The 21,018-nt window shown below is 53.0% G+C and overlaps 1 protein-coding gene across 1 annotated transcript in view; it reads right to left on the bottom strand.

Moving 5' to 3' along the window:
* The window catches only part of Pax8 (paired box 8), a 53,577-nt gene extending 33,336 nt beyond the window's left edge, over positions 1–20,241 (bottom strand). The window contains 2 exon segments of the mRNA XM_046462822.1: positions 19,658–19,766; positions 20,117–20,241. Coding sequence (XP_046318778.1) covers positions 19,658–19,766; positions 20,117–20,221 — 214 coding nt within the window. The 5' untranslated portion in view covers positions 20,222–20,241.
* Between the last annotated feature and the right edge of the window lie 777 nt (positions 20,242–21,018).

Consider the following 21,018-nt stretch of genomic DNA (forward strand, 5'->3'; position numbering starts at 1 on the left):
ATTCGGGTCTCCACCCTCTCGGAGGTTAGGGTTTCATGGAAAGTTCTTTCTGTAGCGGTTTCAAATTAATTTTTTGTGTCTTTGCAAGTGACAGAGTCTCCCACCCCATTGGCCCCTCTTCTTGTTTTCTGTTCTCCCTTTTCCAAAATCTTCAGTGATGAGACAAGGCAGAGTTCTGGATGCCTTAAGGGGCAGGAAATAATGCCAGCTCCTCCTTTCCCCTCCTGCAACGCATGACTGGGTGGTTATTCATTGAACTCCTGCGTGTTCTCGCTAATGCCTTCTCCCCGTCTGGGGGGCTCTTTCCCTCTGGCAGGCCCCAGTGCCACTTACTGCAGCCATAAAGACCAACCTGCTCTGAGGCTCCTACAGCTTAAGCTCAGGCAAATCTCAGAGTCCCCTAAAGGATAAGAAGTTTGATTTCCTGGGATGTCCCTGCTTTGGATCATCTCAGAGGGTAGCTGAGACGGGAAGACTCTTTCCCTATTTCCTCTCTGATGGAGAAAGGGGGCTGTGGGTGGGGGCAGAGGAAGGAGACCAAGGATGGATCCAAAAATTTCCCTTGGATTCAGCTGTGACTGGGAAAGAACTAAAGTTGGCTGGTATTACACACATATTGGACCTAAAAGGAGGAGGAGGAAGGGGGAAGAGGAAGGGCTGTATTCAGCCCCTGTCCCCAGTTAGCCAATGCTTAGTAACAATCCTGGGCAGCATCGTGGGGAGTGTCCATACCTGAGCCCAGTGGAGAGCCATAAATTTGGCCTTCTGGTAAGTTCTCATGGCAGGAAGACCTGGGAGACAGGAAGACCAGCATCCCCTCTTTATAGACCAGAGGAGGAGGAGCAGAGAGGTCATGGAATTTGACCAAGGGCCAGAACTCAGCCCCAGGCCTGAGCTCTCAAGAGGCCATCCCAGATGGTCCCACCACCTGGCCCCTCCTCACCTCCCCTTGGCACCCACCGCTGGCAGCAGTCCCTTTTTGACTTTCCCTAGTTAGAGAGTGAACCTGGGTCCCACTCTTCCCTGTTGGCTATTCTCCTCCACTCCCTTTGTTCACGTCCCTCTCCACTTCCTTCCTTCCCACGCCTTCCTGCTCTGGGCTCTAATGCCTCTGTCCTGGGTCTCTTCCAGTTCCTTTACTTCCCTGTATTCCCACCCAAGCTGCTTGCCTCCTCCCCATTCTCACCAGCTCTCAGCCCCTCCCCATCAAAGATGGCGGAGCCCCCCCCCCCCCCCCCCCCCCCGCCCATTCGCCCTGAGTCTGGCCCCTCCCTCCCTTGGCAGGTTGGCCACCCCTTCCCTGCAGAATCTTGATTGCCTGCATGGCTGCTCAGGTTCTTTATCCCATCTTCCCCTCAAAGGCATCCACAGCTCCTCTGTTATTCTTGTATTAGCATTGAACCCATTAAAGCTAATTTGTTTGCCCTAATCTCCATTTATTTTTCCCTAGTTGATATTAGATTTCCCTTTCTATTGCTCCAGCATGATTTTCTCTTTGTCTTCCTAATGGTCTACCCCCCTCTCTCTTCCTCTATTAATCTGGTTGGCTTCATTGGGTGGTTTCAAGGCCTTTCTCTCCGCCTCCCACAGCCCTGGGATTAACCCTGTCACCTCCCTCCCAGGAAGGACCCCAGTGTGTGGGTTTCCAGAGATGTAGCTGCTGCAAAAGTCACCAGCCCTCTAAGCTCCCTACAAGAAGCAGTGCTGGACCTGCGGCCCCGCCTGCTCCGGAGGAAGCCATTTTGCAAGCCTTAGGTATACAGGAGCCAAAGAGCTGGAGGTACATGGGGCACCCAGAGGCTGCTCGGAGTCCAGGAGGGGTCCCTGGGCAGGCTGGCCTTTGGGATCTCCCAAGGATTTCTGCCGGCTCTCTCAAATCCTTAATGGTGGGCCAAACAACAGATGGGCCATTTTTTCTTTGTGGCTAAGCCTGGGTACTTTCTCCCAAGCTGGAGACACACTTGCTCCCCTTCCTGAGGAGTGCCACCCATGGCCCTCTGCCTGTGTCTCTTATTCAGGTCTGATCTGGACAGGCCACGCCTTACTGCCCGGTGCGGCTCAACTCACAGGGCGCAGACCACCACTTCTCCTGCTGCCCACTGGAAGGGCCGGCGGAGCTCAGGAACTTCCCCTTGGGTCAGTTTACCCAGCCTTTTGGAGTGATGTCACCAAACCTGTAGTTTTAAAAAGTTCCTCTGGTGAGCGTCCAGTTTATATCCACTCAGTAGATGTCGATAGTTAGGCACTGAAATTATTAATTAATGAATTAACCATGAGCTGGTTGGCAGAGGTTCCTTGGAGATTTACTGGAGGTCATTTTCTGACTTCTTCTCACTGAGCTTCCTGGAGGCCTGCAGACTCCTGGCATTGCCCTTTGGCTGCGGGGACCCTCTGGTTGCACAGCCAGGCCCGGGCGCTGTGCTCGGATCGAGTGGGGACACCTGCTGGACACACACTTTCACACCAGCGTGCATGCACATCACTGTGCTGTGTGCCCCTGACCCACAGTGGCCTGTGGCTGGGACGCTGCACCCGCTCTGATAATATGCCAGTAGGTGTGTGAGGTGGCAGGGAGATGGTTTCAGAGTGGAAGATAGTCCTGGCCCTTGAGACACTTGTCTTACAGGCTAATGACCTTGACATTGGGAACCTTGACATGTCCAATCCGTTCCTGTGCTATCTCCTGTTTTCCCAAGCCCTGAGGAGTACCGCCCCGCGGGCTGGGAGTGAGAGTGTGACCCTGTGGGGGGTCAGTGGACCATCCAGGTCCCCATGACGTACGCTATCATGAACAACTAGGGTCACATGACCCTGTGAACTGCTGGCTCAGAGGTCCCATGCTATAAATGTGGTGTAGTGAGCACGGCTTTAAACGTCACCCAGAGGGGGACAAGGAGGGAGACCAGAGCTGGCTAGAAGAGGGCCTAGTGGGGACAAGAGAACACCAGAGTGGAGAGAAGAGGGACAGGGAGGGAAGAAAGGGGAGAGGGGATGAGAAGGAAATGCCATTTGTAGCTGGGGTGCCTGTGGTGGCTGAGAGGTGGGAGAAGTGGGGCAGTTGTGACGTCACAGGAAGCAGAGACAAGGGGACACAGACACTGCCTTTTCAAGAGGGTGGAACTGAATAACGTGAGCTGTGCTCTCCCTCCAGGGCTCTTGGCTTCTGAAGTGTCACTAGGACCAGAGAAGTGACCAGCTCAGGGAGGAGGGACAGCGGGCTCAGCCTGAGAGAGACAGCAAGTGCGTGCGTGTGTGTGACCAGCTGCGTGTGCGTGAGAGAGATATGTTCCCGTGCACCACTAGGTTCAGGTCACCCGCCTGCGGGGGGCTGACGCATGGACAGCTTTTTGAGCAACACCCTAAGTCAGATCTGAGACTAAACTACATCTGTGCTTTCCACGCCTGTTGACAGTCTCCCCAGAACCTGGCACCATAGCGAAGAGGGTCTCCCACTCCAAAGCCACACTCCTGGCTCAGGAGGAATGGGAAGGGACAGACACACCTGAGGCTGCGCGCTCAGGGAGGAACCCAGGTGCTGAGAATTGGGAGGCCTGGTTTGGCCGGCCCTGTCATCTGTGACCATGCTGGTGGCGCCTCACTTCCACAGGGCAGTAGATCCCACCCGTCCTAATACTGACAACTCCAGGACTGCCCTCAGGCTTGGGAACAGAGGCCACACCCCCCCAAGAAGGGGGGCAGGACGTGCTCTGTGGGGACATGTCGTGCAGGTGCCCCAAGTAGCAGACTACCAGAAGTGGCCCTGGTAGAGAAGTGGCCCTACTGTAAGAAGACAAGGGAAGGCCCCCATGGTGGGCCCCCTGGGCTGCCGTGGCCAGCAGACAATCCAGGAGTGAAGTCAAGAGAAGCACGCAGTCATGTGCACAGTGACTACACAGCACACTTCTCAGAAAGTCCCCAGCGGGAAAAGAAGCTGACCTGTCCATCTCAGGCCACAGGTCCACTTCCTGGCAGAGCCAGGACAGACCTTATGTCTTCTGACCTGGGCCCATGTCCATTCTGCCACTGCAGGAGGCCTGTAGGGCCATCTTGGCTGGGGCCATCTTGGCAGTAGAGGGAGGGAAGGCAAGAGGGAGTGGGCTGTGCTCTGAACCAAGGCCACCGCGGGTTCTTTGTCAGTGTGATTGCTCGTCATTTTTACCTTCTTAAGCATGGAACCCACACTTGAGGCTCTCACTGGGGTTCTGGGTTTGTGAGGTAGAATCCTCTCCTCTGTGGGGGCAACAGGGAAGGTTCTGGAGGACAGGTACTGGCTTCCCGTCCTCTTTCTGCCAGTCCCAAACCAGGACCCAGAGCAGCTGAGGGCCCGGTGGGGGCTGAGCCAATGACATGCCACACTCTGACTGTTATCATCGATTTGTGTCCCCTCCCATTCCTAGTGTAGTTCCCAACCTCAGAATGTGGACTTTTTGGAAACAGGGTCTTAGCCGATGATGGCATTAGGACAAGGCCATTAGGATGGGCCCTGATCCAGCGTGACCATGCTCCTATCAAAAGGAGGAAGTGGACCCAGCAACAGCAAGACAGGGAGGAGACTGCAATCATGTTCCCAGGAGCCAGTGGACACCACAGACCACCCCTGGAAGCTGGGGGAGGGACAAGGAGCCAATTCCCCCCCACAGCTCTCAGAAGCCCCTCATGCTGACACCTGGACTGGACACTTCTGGCCTCCAGAGCTATGGGACAATGAATTGCTATTGCTTAAAGTCCCCAGTTGGTGGTACTAGGTCACGGCAGCCCTAGCCAACCAATGCAGAGATGGACCCGTTTTCAACCTGCACTGGCCACAGCGAGCACGGGAAGCCCAGGGGACGTCTTTCCAGGGTATTTGGCCTCCCACCCTTCCCCATGTGGCTCCCCAGCCACCAGGTTAGTGAGAAGGAAGGGCCTGAAGGCTGCCTCACATCTCACCCTCCTTCAGGGCACCTGCTTCTCTTGACATCACGACCTCCCCACGTAGCCACCATCCCAGTCTCCATTCTTGACCCTTCCACCACATGGCCAACTTCTTCTTTAATGGAAGAATGTCAATGAGCCAGCTAACAAAGCCCCCAGGAAGGCGGCCATCACCCTTGGCCTGCTGGGCTGGGTTCCCCCAGGCTGCCAGGACACCCAGGCTCTCCTTCTTTTCAGACTTTTCCCACCTTGGTCCAGTCTGCAGGGGGGCTCTTCACTGGCCGCAGGTCCACAGGCCTCGTCAACATGCTGTTGGGGAAGCGGTTCCTATTTAGTCCAATTTAGCAACCTTCATGGGGCCTTGGTTACAGCAGGGCTGGGAGTCACAACAGCCCACAAGGGAGGTAGCCCTGGGAGCCCCACTTCATAGACAAGAGCAGCATCTTGGAGGGGTAAGTAGGCTGTGCACAGCCAGTTAGAAGCAAATCTAAGGTTACACTCAGGTAGATCTGAACATGCCCTTGACCAGATGGAAGTCTCTGGAAGCAGGAGACATTATCCAAGGAGAAGGGCTGTGTACTTAGTGAACTTTCATGGGAGTCTCCACAGGGGACAGGCCTCCAGCTGGCCTCCACTGGGCCTCTGATTCTGGATCAGTTTCTCAAAAGTTGATTTTTCTAAGTCTGTTCAGTGTCACTAAAACAAAATACTCAGAACTGGGCACCTAATCAGGAAAAGAGGCTTATTTTGACTCAAGGTTTTGGAGACTGAAAAGTCCACATTCAGGCTTCCCATCTCTGCTGAGGTGCTCATGCTGTATCAACCCACAAAATCCTGGGTCTCACTTCATCAGAAACCACTCTCAACGGAACTAATCTGTTCCCGGGAGGACCAACCTCTCCCATGACAGGGCCCCACCTCTTACAGTTTCTACCAACTCTCAATGCCCTTATGTTCACATGAACCTTGGGTGGACAAACCGTATCCAAATCCAGATATTCAAATCACAGAGCCTGCAAAAGCATCCACAGGAGCTTGTGAAGGATGCAGATTTCCAGGGTCTTACATTTACTAACAGGTATTAGGGGTTTCTGATGCTAGATTAGAGATGAAATTGAAAAAAAAAAAAACCCCTTCTCTATAGCCAAGAAAAACAAAGAAGAGAGGGGAGGAAGAGACAGAGGAGGAAAGGAGGTTCCTCCACATAACAGATATTTTGTAAGTACCGAGTATTTGTCTACTATGCACGGAACATGGTTAGAGTCTTAGCCATACTCGACTCGGTACTTACAAGAACCTTGCAACCCTCGGTCCTCGCAGGTGCTCTCACCTGAAGTCTATCTAACTACCTTGCCAGGTTGATGCCCGGGTCCACCAGGCAGGTGCCCTACAGGGTCAGCTGCACAAATCTGTGCGTGTGCAGCTTCTGTGGGACGCTGCTGCCTCACCTGGCTACCCTGCATTGAGGCTTGTGTGGCACCTGGCTCGTGTGCCAGAAAGATGCCCCAGGACCAGGGAGGGGACGTGGTGGGGCAGCTCCAGCCCTGATGGCTGTCTCATCGTCTCTAAAGAGCCGTGTTCCTCATTTCCTCAGCCCCCTGCTCTTCATTCATGGTAAAGAAACTAGAAGAGTAATTACAGCAAGATCACAGGAAAGGATCAGGTGCGCTTCACATGGAGAAAACTATAGACAAAACTCAAATGTGCAAATTAGGTCAACCAGTAAAACAATAAAACTCGTTATTAGAGAATTAGGCGAAAATTATCAACACAGACATTCATAGTCCTCACTCGAGATTGGATTTCATGTAAGGTGCTGGGTCTGAACAAGTTGTTCTATCTAGGCTTAGAGGTAGGATGTCACTGGAAAAAGCCGAGTGACAAGCTTGGTTTGTTACAGGTACTGAGTGCCAGGGAATGGCAAGTCAGACGGGATGGCCACTGAAGGTTGAGGGGGGCTGAGGGTGGAGAGGTGGAGCATGATCAGCATTTGCAGGCTGCCGGCATTCGATGGGCAAAGGCCCAGTGGTGGGAGTGTTTTGAAAACAAGGACCAGTTGGCTGGAACCTGGGTCTGCACACAGAAATGGTGGGAAATGGGGTCAGGGAGGTGGGATAGTCTAGTCAGATTGGACACCAGCAGTAGGCCCCCAAATGTTTGTTAATGATTGGATTAAGAGGAAGTGTAAACAGGAATCTAAGATGATTTTGGAAAATCACCAGGCGAAGTTTCTCTGGAACAGGGCCAGGAGAGGACAGAAACTGGAACATTTTGATGATGTGAATAATCTAGCTATCACAGATTATTGCCACAGCTGTTCTACTTAATAAAAAACATTATCAAGCCCAGGGGGCACAGCCAGGAGGTAGGTGGCTCTGGCAGAGAGCTAAAAAGAATATGAAAATTCCAACCCCCAAAGCCTTAGGTCAAGCCAGGATGGAAGTTCCAAGTACAAGTCAGTGAAAGGCCTGAGACTTTCTAACAGCAGCTTAGAGTCAACACCAAGGACTGGCTTCTCTTGTAAAGGGCCCCCGGCAGCAGGTCTGGACCCTGCCCACCTCCCCAGTGCTGTCCTTCCCAAGGGCACATGCATCTCTGCTGGGGTCCCATGGGATGGCTCCCAGCCCAGCGCTTCCCTCCACCCTTGCTCAGCATTTTTAATCTGTCTAGACTGAGGCCTTTCTGCTCTCTCTCCAACTGTGGCTAAAAGTCCAGTTTGCTTTTCTCTCTTTTGAATGTCAACATGAAGACAGAGGCCATGGATCTTGAGCTCTGTAACCCCAAAGCCCAATGCCACGCCTGCCCCACGGAGGGGCCCAGTAGACATTTACTTACTGAATTGAACGGTCAAGTAATTACACTCTTTGAAGCAATTCCGAGTTAGAACTCAGGGTTTTCCCAGCCAGGGGATGCATAGTTGGGTGAGAGGGTGTCATAAGAATAGAGTAAATGAGATGGTAGGAGTCAAGGTGAGAATTTGCACAGGGCACTCTGAGATGGACTGTGCTCCAGCAAAGCACCTGAGTTCCTTAAAAGATCATGGCACACCTGCTCTACCATGTGCCTGGAATGAAGGGGGCCTTGGTTAGGAAAAGCAAAGGTGAGTGAAGGTATCCTGGGGATTCCTTCTGAGGGAGAGAGGCAGGTCCAGCTCAGCATTTCACATAATCAGGGGCCACGATCACTATGTGGCCATCAGACAAATCCAGCCTCAAGCTGACACCACTATTCCGACACCGGTCAGGACATGGGGCACCTGGAAGGTCTGTGTTCTGCACAGAGTGTTACAGAACAGGGAGCTCAACATGGCAAAACCGTAATGTGCTAATCAATCAGATCCCAGATCCTAAGGGGAAGATGGGGTAGTGGCTCCTAAATAGAAAAATGTGCACCTTGAACTTGAAGGTATTTTATCCATAAAAGTACTTTTTCCTGCTAGTGTTTTAGGTTTTATCTATGGGTATCTCTGCTCACCCTGGGAGAGAATCAGTGGTTTATGGAAGTTCCACTGACCCTGACTGCTCGGATGTGCAAGAGGTCCAGGATGACAGCATATTGGTGCAATAGCTGTGAACACGTTCATGCAAGTGTTGGGACAATCTGCAGCTATGGTTGGCTTCTGTGTTTCTTCTTCAGGTTTTAGTATGTGAGCTGGGGCGTGCTGCTTGTTAGGCTGTGGGGCAAAAGCTGAGGGTCCCCCTGGCGTGGAGCTTCTGGAAATTCTGGGTGAGGCAGATGTTAGAGAGGACATTCTCATGGCCTGAGCAGAAGAGCCTGCTCAAGACAGCCCTCAGCCACCCGTCCTTGATGTCCATCCTCAGGGGACCTGAGAGGCTAAATTCTGGAGAGGATGGGTCCTGCTGCTATTGCCACTGTCCACCCAGGAGGAAGAACCAGCACGCACCCCAGAGTAATGGTAGGGGCTGATGCTGCCCAATGACTGACTGTCCTTGAACCTAATCTGAAAACCAGAATGCTGAACCCAAAGGTCTGAACAGGACCTCAGTGACCACCTGTGTCCAAAACATCAACGAGGGACTGGATCTGCAGAGCAGGCATGGTGGGCATGACGGGCAAGGCTGGACACTGGAGCTCCTTTATTCAGACCTTGCACCATAGGTTGCAAGACCAGGGAGGTCACAGGTCAGTCACCTCGTGTCTAGGGGACTCCCACTTACCCTACCACATCTACCACCTCTTCCTCCTAGCAACTGCAGGTTCAGCTGGAACTCTTCAGTTGCACCCGTGATTTCAGAGCTGAGTGTCTGGGCGTCTATGAGAGTAGGGGCTTCTCGGGCCTTCGTTTCAGTTTATCACCCCTGGGCCTAGGACAGTGTTCAATGTGCACGCACACACATGGTTCATTATGTTTAATGTGTGTGCAGGTGAGCAGTGTGTGTGTATTGTACGTGTGCATCTGTGCAACAGTGCTGTGTGTGTCATGTATGCAGGACTGGAATGAAGACAGCCAGAAACCCAAGCTGCAAATTTTAAGGAGGCAGGCTCTCTCGAGGCCAACCCTGCCCTGCAGGAGCCTGAGACGTGTTCTGTGTGTGCGTGTGTGTGTGTGTGTGTGTGTGTGTGTGTTCGTCCTCCAGTCTCCATCCACCGGTGAGGGAGACCCTTTCTTTTCATCCTCCCAGGTCCTGCTCACTCAGAACAGGCCACAGCCAGGACTCCCTTGGCTTTGGTCAGCTCTCATTCTACCTTTGCCAGGCTCTTGGAGGCACTACAGGGTCACAGAGGGAGACCTGGTTCTGGGAGGGAGTCCCTGCTCTGCCCTAAGGGGGGTCTCTCTGGCCCTCAGTTTCCTCCTCAGTACAATGTAACAATAGCCTCATCCCTGAGTCCCCTCTGGCCTTGACCACCTCTAGGCCAGATGGACTATTTGATGTGACCCAGCCCCATGGAGTTCCCGGGGTGTGCAGGGACGCAAGCTACAGGTGCGCATCCAACAAGCTCAAGTCTAAAAGGTGAGAGTCGCTAAGCATGGCGTGGCTGCCTGCAGACACAGTGCAAGGGCCCCTGGAGGCTTTAGGGGTCAGTGGCGGTGGAGCTGGGTGCCTGAGGAGGGCTGGGACGTGCCAAGCCTTGCTTGACCAGTGTGACGCCAGCCCACCTGGAGGCAGCCTTCTGAACAGGAAGAATGAGTACCCTAGACACAGAGCAAAGGGCTCCAGGCCGGCCAGCGTGAGGGGTGAGTAGGGGGCTCAGAGCCAGCCATGTGTGATCCCTATGGCCAGCCTCTGAATCTTTCCCTTCCTCTTCCACCAAAGAGGAAAGACAGGTTCCTTGGCCTCCTTGGGCACCGTCTACGTGGGAACTGGGAGGAGCACAGAAAAACTAGTCTGCAAGCAACCGGGGTGTGTGCACCATTGTGTCACATTGCACGGTACAGAGAGTGACCGCCAGGGAGGTGGGGACGAAGAGTGGCGTGGGCGGGGGCACAGTGCACCCCTGGGCTTCAGATGTCCCTGGGCAATGGACACTTTCCAGCTGATAGGACCCAGCCAAGCCCCGAGGAAGGGAGCCTCAGACCACAGCCGTTTCACTGTGGGGGAGAGGGCTGGGAGGCAGGGTCCTGTGGAGGCACAGGTTAGCATGGGAAGTGCATGGTGAGTGTTTTGAGTTAGCAGAAGTGGGCAGAAACGTCTCCCTGGCACCAGCACCAACAGCTTTGCTCTGAACTGGCTGCTGCTCCCAGATGGAGCCCAGTGTAGACCATCAGGGGACAGCTGAGCATACACAGGCTGCCCTTCTGGACCAGAGTGCTCCAGGGATTCACAGGACTCCAGAAGGCCACTAGTTTTATCTGCTAGTGGGGAAGACGTGGTGGTGCTCAAGATAAATGACCTTTGTGCCCCTTGGTGTTCCTTCCTTGTGCTGCCCAAGTTGATTCACCTGGGGGTTCCCTCTCTGGGCCCCACGGGAGCCATGGCAGAGAATCTCAAGACTCCTGCACCCTGACCCAAGGAGGTAGGTGCTCTCACTTCTGCCTGATGGACGCCCAGTTATGGGCCTCCACTACCCTGGCCACGAATGCCTCCACTGCAGGCAGGTCCCTGCACATGGTGGGTGGCAATCTGTAGGCCTGTTAAAGCTGAACCGCTGCCTCCTGGCTGGACTCTGGTGTCACTTCCCACCACAATGCTCCATCTAGTGTCACTTCTCTCCTCTCTCTCATCTCAGAGACATGGCTCATCACTGAGTGGGTCCCAGTAAGTACCAGAGAGTCACCCCTATTACCACCATCTCCGTTTTGATGATGCTCAGGAAAGACTCTCAGTGTTCAGTAAGACAGCCAAGCAGAACTCAAGCCAGGGGCTGGTGTCCAGCCACTCAGAGACTTCTGAGGGACAACCAGGGTTCGTGTCCTAGGGAAACTGGATCATGGCTACATAGTCAGAAAGCGTAAGGCAGAGAGGGTGGGCGTCAGGACAAGTGCTCGGGGCCGCCTTCCTGCACACAGCACCTCTGCCAACCGCGGGGAGTGCTTTTTACTTTAAGGCTGATTCTTCTAAGCTCCTAGGATATTCTGGAGTCCAGCATAAAGTTCATGGTCAGCCCTTTCTGCCAAAAGCCCAGTGCTTTCCCTGTGACTGGGTTTCCTGATAAAATGAAATAAGCCCCTCTGGATGGGGCTGTGGTCACAGCTGACCGTGGCCGAGGCACCTTGGCTGGCCCACCACGTGTCCCCTTGTTTAACCCTAGCACTCCTGCCTGCTGGTCCTGTTATCTGGTACCGGTAGAATATTAGAAATTCTCTCCTAAATTCTAAATGCAACATTTCAGTGTTGGGTTTAGAGTCACCTTTGTTGAGCATGTCCTGGAGACCACCTTCCCTGGGGACCACCTTCCAAGGAGACCACCTTCCCTGGTGACCCCTTAGGAAGCAGAAAACTTTCCTCAAGGGGTCACTATGTGCCTCCAGGTGAGGACACTGGTTTTATTTGCATTACTTCCTAGAAACTCTGCAACGTCCCCGTGTTGAATACAGGTGAAGAAATCAAGCCCAAAGAGATAGTTGACCTGCATAAGGTCACACAGGGAGAAGACAGCAAGTCCAGTCAGTAACAGAGGAGGACCAACAGGACCAGGAGGCCGGCTCATGGTGATGTCAAAAGCCCTCACCCTCTCTTGAGACCTCACAGCGGTCTCCGAGCTCATTCCCGGGACCGAAGCTCTGCTGTCCTCCTGAAAGGATCAAGAGCCCAACACACATGGCCCGGGTGCGCGCAGATGCTGCCCAAACGATGGCAGACGGTGGAGCCATTTCCCCATCGGATGCATCACCAGCCAGCTCCCGGACCTTTCTGCTGTGCTGGTCTGACAGTGACAATTTGTCCCAGTGGACTAATTAGCACTAACTACCCAGGTCATGCCAAGGCCACTTAGGAACACAAGGGAAGAGACAGCACCGGCGACCACGGTGGCTGAGCAAGGAGGAGGAAGAAAAGAGCTGAAGAAAGGAAGGCCAGGACAGCTTCTTTCTTTTCTGTCACTCGGCTTAAACCAAAGGCGGCGTTCCCCTGAGGACTGCGCAGGGCCCGGGACCTGGGCAGCTATGTCCAGGGGAAAACGGGGAAACGAAACCCCTTTCAGCCTAAGGCTACAGAGTGGATCTCTGCAGAAGCTGCACAGGGGCGAGGTCTTGGCCTTGAACTCTTGAGGGAAAGGGGCCCTGAGGAGGCTGCCCAGGAAGTGGACCCGAACTTGGAGAAAGGCTGCCCAGCGCCGGCCCCGTGCCTGGCTGTGCCGTCTGTGGCTGGGCCCGAGCGCTGCTCCTGGTGGAGAGGCAGGTCTTGCTGGTAACTCTGGGCCTATTTCCAACACAGCAACTCCTCAGTCCCCGAAATGGAGCAGGAAGGGAGGCCCTTGGCTTTGAGATGCCAAGGGAGGAAATCAGGTTTCCTTCAGAACTTCCACTGCTGGGGACCCAAGAATGACTTCTTTTTCTGGTCCCAGTGGACACAGGGTAGCCTTGGAGGCAATTTGCTAAGAGAAGGCCCTCCCGCTGCCTTTCCAGTGGCACGTCTGCTCCTTCCTGTTCAGAGAGACTTCCAGGACAGCTTAGAGGCCACAACCACTTCTCCCCTTTCACAGACGGGATGACTGAGAGCCATTCTGAAAAGGCAATATGCCTTAAGGAATTGCCAGAAAGGCATCTGACAGAGGAAAGCCCTGGAGGTCGCTGCTGGCACAGGCACAGGGTCTCCTACCGAAGGTGCTGGCAGAGGTTCCAGTGAGGTCGAAAGCATGGTCCACTCCCGGCTCACCCCTGCACGGAGCTCTGGTGAGCAGGGCTCTGAAGGGGCGGGGCCGGTGGAGAGAGCACTGGAGGCAGGTGGACCTCTCTGAACATCAAGCCTAATCGGTTGTCAGGAGCATGGCTGCCTGACAGGGTGTGTGAATAGAGGGCATGGTGAACACGTCTGCTGCCAGGCCACACCTGGAATGGTCCTCCGTGGCCATGACCACAGGCTCCATCTGCTGCAAGCTCACTGAGGCCAGGGAGCTCAGCTCTCTTTCTTGGGATAGAAAAGTTAGAACAGGCAGATCCGGAGGGCTCTGAAGTTGGCTATGCTGAGCCCAGAAATATCTGGCATCTCCTGTGACATTTGGAACTATGAAGAGTAAACACAGAAGAAGGACCCAAGTATCCTGGGGGGACCCCTGAACTTCCCGACCCTTGGTCTTGAACATGCTTCGGAAAAGAGACACTGGTTCCCATTGAGGCCCATTCCTGGGGAAGGACCCCCCCACTTGAGGTCTAGCCCAGACTCAGTGACATGAATTATGGGTTTAAAACAAAGGTTTTTCTGGCCAGTGGCTTGTCTAAGAGATAATTGCTCATCATGTCCCCATCTGGCCAAGGGACGAGTCTGGAGGGGCTTTTGGCAGCCCAGATGGGCCTGTCAGCCTAACTCTGGACCTGAGAAAATAATTATTGACCCCCAAAGATTTGCTTTAAAGTGTTATTACTACAGATAAATAAAGAGGGTGGATGCCTCTGTCTACCCTGCCCTGGCTCAAGGGACCTCATCCCAGGGCACTGACTGGCGACTGCATGAACTCGGATTGGCCTGGGAGCATGAGCCTGTAGGAACCAGGAGACCCTTGGATTGTAGTTCTCTGTACTTCTCCCCCAAAGAAAATCATCTAGACCCTTAAGAAACCCCATTGGAGGCAGTAATGACTGCCCACCTCTCCTAGGCAGAACTTTTGGCTCCCTCCTCAAGACAACCTGGCTCAGGAGTCCCAGTTTGAACTCAGACAGAATCCTTCCTTCACAGAACTTCACTAGGGGGTTCATCTCTGAAGGGGGTGGGGGCCGCTGGGGGCAGCGCCTCAGCTTTGCCCCAAGTCTCAACTGAAACAAAAGCAGAGATAATCTGTGATCTTGAATCAAGGCTCGCCCCCTGCACTTTCAAATCTTGCTTTCTTCACCCCCCCCCCACCCAAACTGCTTCTTTTATCTTTTGGTTCCTTCTGTACTTGGAATCACAGAGCTTAAAGCTGCTCAACTCAACTGAGAACTCCCGGCACCTCTTGGATTGATAAATAGAGCAGCTTTAAAATGCTGTGAGCTGAAGACAGACCAACTGTGGCGAGAGAGAGTAAACACATCCATGCGCCAGTCAACCCTAGCAAGCGCCTCGCTGAGATTACAAACTGGAGTTCCTGCCGGAGCCAGAGGATGCTCCTGCCCTCTGGGGGGACCAGAACCACAAAGCAGCCTTCCCTGCCTCAGTCAGAAGTGCCCCCCAGCCAGAGTGAGGTGCCTGGGAGTCTTTTGGGGATCCGGTTTGGATGTTCTTAAGCATGACATGCTGCCAGCGTGTTCCCCACGGGTTGGGTTTTGTGTTTAGAAATGTACCAAGAGAAGAGAGGGATCAGCTTCATTCCTCCTGCTGGGGAAGGGGCTCCTCCCTTCACCCCCAAGCTCTCTGAGCAGTGAGAGAATTGGGATTTTTCACAAAATGGAATGTGATAATGACATCATTTGATAGAAAAATTTGAGAAACTTTTCCTATGAAAAATACATACTTCCCCCACTCCCCTCCTGGACACACACACACACACACACAATTGTTTTTATGAGAACCAATTAATAAATGCTAATTCATTCAGGCATATCTTCACTAAATTACTGTTTCATTTAATTGCAGGGGAATTTTCCATTACTAAACTCTCCCTTGCCGATTTTTTTTTGCATTATTTATATATTTTTTTTCAGTTTCACTAATAGTGAGGTTGGTATGCGATATTATCTGCTGTTTGTATGCCTTAAATTTCTTTTTCATTTAAGATGTTTCCTCATTCTTTCAACTCCACAAAATCTGGGAGAAGCATCATTGAAAGGAGACAAGATTTTATACATAAACGATTGAAAAAGGCACTGGTTGAGATTAACCTGACAGGAGCGCATCTCATCTGCAAGATTGTGTTCCCCCCCTTTCAGGGCACTGGAGTCTGGGTGCCTCCTCTTTGGATTAATGCGGGAATGTTTCCTGATGTCAGTAAGTCACACATTATCTACGAAAAGACTCCACATGTAACTGGAGGTGAGGATCACTGAAGCTTTAATCATAAAATAAAAATAATAACACTCAAGTCCTTTTATCAGTTCTCAGAGCATGATGTGTACTTTTTTTTTCTTTCTTTCTTTTCCATGGACCCCAAGTCAAAACTTTGATGCCCAACACCCAATATCCTAATCAACTGGCTTCCAAAGATTCCTCTTTTTTTTAATGCATAGAAAAGTGGGGTTTGGGAGTGATGGTTAGGGGTGGCATAGGGGCTGTGGTAGAGATTTTGTGTTCAAAAGCATATGTTTTGAAGCAGGATTTTAATCTTCTCCTACTGATGACAAAGGTTCTGTGCACCTGGCAACCTTCTTTCTGAAATAAGTGCTTCCTTTTCTTCTCCCTGCCACTTCCTTCTCTCTCCTCCCCTCCCCCATTGACTCCCTTTCACTATCCTTCTTTTTCTCTATATTCTTTCCTGTCTCTCTCTCCAACAGGAAAATGTTCTGGAGGATGTAAATGATTAAACTGTTTACACCAAGATTTAGGTATGAGACAGCATGACACCATAAGTAAAGTTTCACCTTTACACCCAACTCCATCAATAATTACAGAACGGGGATGATCATGGGTAAATCTTTCCTACAATTAGCTCTTACAAAAATGATTTCATTTCTTCTGAGCCTACCAAGTTCTATTGATTTTGCTTTTCACACACAAAAAAATTAATTACAAAGCAGAGAAACCTGCTTCAAGATGAAGTGGGCACATAAAGGGCTTGTGTATCTATCCGTGGGAACATCTATGCCGTGAAATGTGCACCTCCTTAAAACCGGAGACGTGGAGCTGTAAATAGAGAGTTTTGATATATTGTACTATGTGTCTGCCTTTGAACCAAAATATATCTTAGTAATTAAAATCCCATGAGATTGATTTTTTTGTGTTTTCTTCACTTTCTTTGTCCTCTTTTAGGAAAATCAGGCAAAGAACTTTTGGGTGAAGACTGATAAAATTAATTAACTTCCCTTCCACCCCCCAAAAAAGTCCCAAATAAATGCTTCCAATAGACATCAAAAAAGTGTCAATTAGAAATAATTACTTCTTATCAATCAGTGGGGCAATTAAAGTGACAGAGCTTGAAAAGATACTTATCTTAAAACTAATTCACAAGGTAGCTAAATTATCTCCTAATTAACTTGAATTGAAGAGAGTAGGAGGGCAGACCATCTTGAAACAAAGATGAATAGGGGAACCCCAATACCTCTATGTCCTCCACACTGTCTCTCCTCTCAAGACCTTTTTTCCAACCCAGGCAAGAAACTCCAGGAAAAAAAAATAAATTCTCCCCAAATGTATTTCCATTTCTTTCCCCCATTCTAAAGCCAAGAAGGTGGTCCAGGGCTTTGGATCTCCGTGGGGGAATTTAGAGGCATCAGTCCCTCTTGATCTGACTTCTCATTTTACCGCCTGAATGATCTATTTTCTGGGAAAGGAAGAGAGGACTGGGACAAGTTATTTCAAACCTAACTTTTAATGACAGTTTGCTTGCTTTTACTAAACTCTCCACCTCATTGATATGGTATTATTTACATTTTAATATCTATGTGGCCTTTATTGTTTCTTATGAGCCTTTGAATATTTTTTTAAAGGTTTTTGCTCTAGAAGATCTTGTTCCCTGATGCAACAAAAATCCCGGCGGATGTTGACCTGCGCACGGTAAAATAATCCACTGGCAGGATCCCTTTAGAAGAAAGTCATAGAAGATACTATGATCTCAGCAAAGCAAGATTAGCCAAGGATGAGTACAGAGTGAGTCGCGGGGACCTGCGAAGCGGAAGCGCGCAGGAAACTTTTCGGGGCGTCTGGGATTATGGAAAGGGTGCGCTCGGCCTCGCTCTCACGAAAAGCCAAACAAGCCGATGCTCCCGCCCAGTCTACTCCGGGGAAATTTTAAACGGAAAGTCTCCAGGAAGTCACAAATGGAGGTGCCTGAGGGGAATTTAGGAAGCTGCTGGAACTTAAGAGAGGATGGACTTATAAAAGCAAGCGGGATCAATTTATGAATTTAGCTCTATTTGGGACAATGTCAAGTAAACTGATCAGAAAGAAGGAAAGTCTTGGGCTCAGGTTTTCGGAGAAGCTTCAGGAAACAGAGGGGACAACCTTGAACCATTTGACAGTTTTTGGTCGATTTTCTTCTTCTCCTTCTCCTTCTAGCATTAAATTAATGGAGAAAGTTCTGTTCTCTCTCCCTCATAGCTTTTCTTCCTTTATTTGTTTTGGGAAGTGGCTAGGAGAAGCCCCTTTGACTCCCCAAGAGAAAAATACCTGGCCAGGTCAGGGGCAGACAGCTCCTCCTCTAAACGCAAAGGCAATTTGCATCTGAGCTTATGAGAAAGCAGTGTCCATTTTGGGGACTCGGCTTTATTGATCACAAATGAAGTAAAAGTAAATGGTGCCTTTTGTTTTTCCTTCTTTTGTTCCCATTTATTCTAATGAGAGCCTACAAAATGAAAATTAAGCAGGGAGGGAAAAACAATAAGCCAGCCCCAGGGCTTGTGACATCGGGTTATTTCTCTGGCAAGGGTCACAGGGGAAGGGTCTCGAGCAGCCCGGTAGATTCGAGGTCCAGAGTACTCATTCCTCTCATCACGGCCCGAAAGGTCAGGGGAAGGTCGAGGGGAAAGGCCGAACCCCGAAGGCGAGCGAGTGGCGAGGATCAACCAGGCTTCGGATCGATCCGGCACCCGGTACCGCGCGCTTGGCCTTCCAGCATCGTCCAGATTCCAAGGGGGAGGCGTCGTCGCCCAGTACCCGGGTTTGACTAAAGACTAATGGGCCTTAGAAAGTGGTCTAGGAGAGCGCTTGGCTCCCCGGAGCAGACCGATAAGGGGTGCCAGGCAGTTCCGCCCGGCTCCCGGCCTTGCCAAACCTGCGGCGCCCGGGATCGGCAGTCAGGTCGGTACCCCAGGTCCCAAAAGCGGCCCCGCGTCCGCAGGGGGCGGCCGTGATGTCGGGCCACACTTTCTAAAGGAAGTAGGGGACAGGGAGGGAGCATCCTGCTGACTCGTCTGCCTTTTCGGAGCGAACCCGGGTGAAAAACCTTTCGGCGCCGCAGGGGTTGCCGGCTCCCCTCCTCGCGGAGCCTCTGCCCTGAGACCGGCGACTGTGCGGCACAGCCGGGTCCCGCGGCGCTCGCTGCTAAATAGAGATCTCAGCCGCGCGCGGCGCGCTTTCTGACCCTCCTTATTATAACAAATGTCCCGTTTGCCGAGCGGGACTTCATATTCGCAGAGAATTCATCTGAAATATTGATTTCCTCTCACTTCGCCGGCCCAAATCGATAGCGATGCGCCCTGGCCCCATAAATCGCCTTCCCCGCCGCTGGCCCGGCTCCATCCATCACTGAAGGTCCAGCCGCGCCTTCGCCCGCTGTCTGCACTGGCTGCGCGTCTGGGTGGCCATGCCCATCGCGCCCAACAGCCCCGACCCTGGGGCTCATGCCCGATACAGACCCCGCCCGGCCCCGGCCCAGAACGGGGAGAGCAGGCACCGTGGCTAGGGAGCTCGAGCGCTTCTGAAGGCCCTGGTTCCGGGCGCAGGGGTTCAGACCCGCGGGCAGCCTAGTCCGAACAAGCGAATGCCCCGCGCGCCGGTCCCCGCCTGCTACGTGCAGGGCAGGAAAGCATCCCAGAGCTCCAGAGTGCGCCACCAGCTCCAGGCCTCCGGCCACAGTCTCCTTTCCCTTTGGCTTGAGAGATGCCAAGGACCCCCGATCCTGCGAGGGGAGTCATGGGCCAAGGACTGCGAGCACCCGGAGAGAAGGGATTAGAGGTCGGGGGCTAGGAGCTTCAAGTCCAGCACCCGCGGGGATCAGGGCCTCAGAACATGCAGGAGGTCCACCCTAGTGGGCCATGCAAGACGGTCGTGAGACGCAAAGGACAACCCTCGTGACCCCCTAGAGAACCCCTCACCGCTCTGTGTTGTCCGCGGAAACCAAGGCCTGGGGAGGGCGGCTCAGTCCGGCCAAAGGGGACCCGAGAACAGTGAGGCGGCCCCAGCGGTAAGCCAGGCCCGAGGCGTCCCCAGCCGCGTCCCCACGCAGGTGGGTCCCGCAAGCCCCAAGCGTAAGCTGCCGAGCCCCACCGACCCGAGCGCACGCACGGACGCACGGCGGCGCGGGGGGCTCTGGGGTCCTAGCCGCGCCGCGTCCTTACCGGATCTGATGGAGTTGTGAGGCATGGCCAGGGAGTCTCTTGCAGCCTGCCGAACACTCGGGGCTTCCTTCACGCTGGTCCCAGCCGCGCCCGCCGCCAAGCCGCTGCCCTGCACAGACCCAGGGGAAGGGACTTAAGATTCGATGCCCTTAAGCTTAGAACACCCCCCTCCCCAGGCCCTGGACCTTAGACTTTCTTAGAGTGCCAGGAGTCAGAGGATTTGGGGACGAAGTGGAGCCCACCTCAGCCTGGCCTAGCTAAATGCCTGTCCGGAAGATGCGGGTTTGTAGATGCCCGAAGAAGTCCCAATTCCAGCCTCGGTACCCTCTCCCCACACTGCCCCAGTCCTATCCCGTTTAACTTGAGACGGAAAGGGCTGTTAGTTGGCCTGGGGCCCTCTCCTTTCACGCATCCCCACTCTCTCCCAGCCAGCCCTCACCTAACCTCTGAGCGACATACCTGGCCAGCTGGCCACAGGCCCTCACTGCCTGGGTCCGCCCCCCGAGGGTGCCCTGGGCCCGGTGTCTCTCCTCGTTTTGAAGTTTGTTCCCATCCACCCGGCATCGCCAACCGGTTTTATCCCGCCGAGGCCCTGGGAGATGGGTCTGGCGAGGCTTGCAGGCCGCGGATTGGCTGGCTGGGTGCAGGGGGGTGCGGGAAGGGGAGGATTTTGCAAGGGGGACATGGCTGAGTGGACTCAGGAGTTAGAAACGTTCGCTGGAGCTTCTGTTTCCAGCGGAGGGAAGAGGGCCAGGCAGCTGAGTCCCAAGTCAGCAGGCCTGGAAATGCTGGAGGAGTAGGAGATGGAGGCCTCGCGCCTTAGGGTGAGGGCCTCTGGGGCCTCCCAGGTCGCTGACTACCAGAGGCAGAGGCATGGTCTGGCTGTGACACCCTATGGCCCTCCCCCGCCCCCAAGTCTGTTCACTGGGAAGCAGTCCTTCCTTTCTTTCCTTGTCTGGAGGGAACTTTTTCCATGCCCAGTTCTTTCCCTAGAAACCTGTTCACAGGGCCATAGGCAAGAAGGTCCCACCTTCCCACCCTGGTATGCACCTCTTCCAGGTCAGACTCCTGAACAGCCCTGAAGCCATCCCCTATGGGCCACACAGGCAGGATCCACACCCTGTCTTTGGGAAGTTAAGGAATGGTCCCATTACCCATGCCAGGGAACTCCTTTCTTTTCCTGAACACATGCACACCTCCTGTCCCCTTTTTCGATGGATGAGGATTTTGAACTTGGGGAAAGAGTTTAGAGAAAGAACAGTGAGGGCCTAGATTTCACCTCCTCCTGGAAGGGCCTTAAAAGGGGCAGGACTGAGCTGACCGAGGTCCTTGGTTGCAGGACTCAACAGCCTCTGCAATGT

This window comes from Marmota monax, unplaced genomic scaffold (genome assembly GCF_021218885.2).
Source record: "Marmota monax isolate L192 unplaced genomic scaffold, Marmota_monax_Labrador192_F-V1.1 WCK01_AAM20220418_F8-fsc00245, whole genome shotgun sequence".
In the NCBI taxonomy this organism is placed as follows: domain Eukaryota; kingdom Metazoa; phylum Chordata; class Mammalia; order Rodentia; family Sciuridae; genus Marmota; species Marmota monax.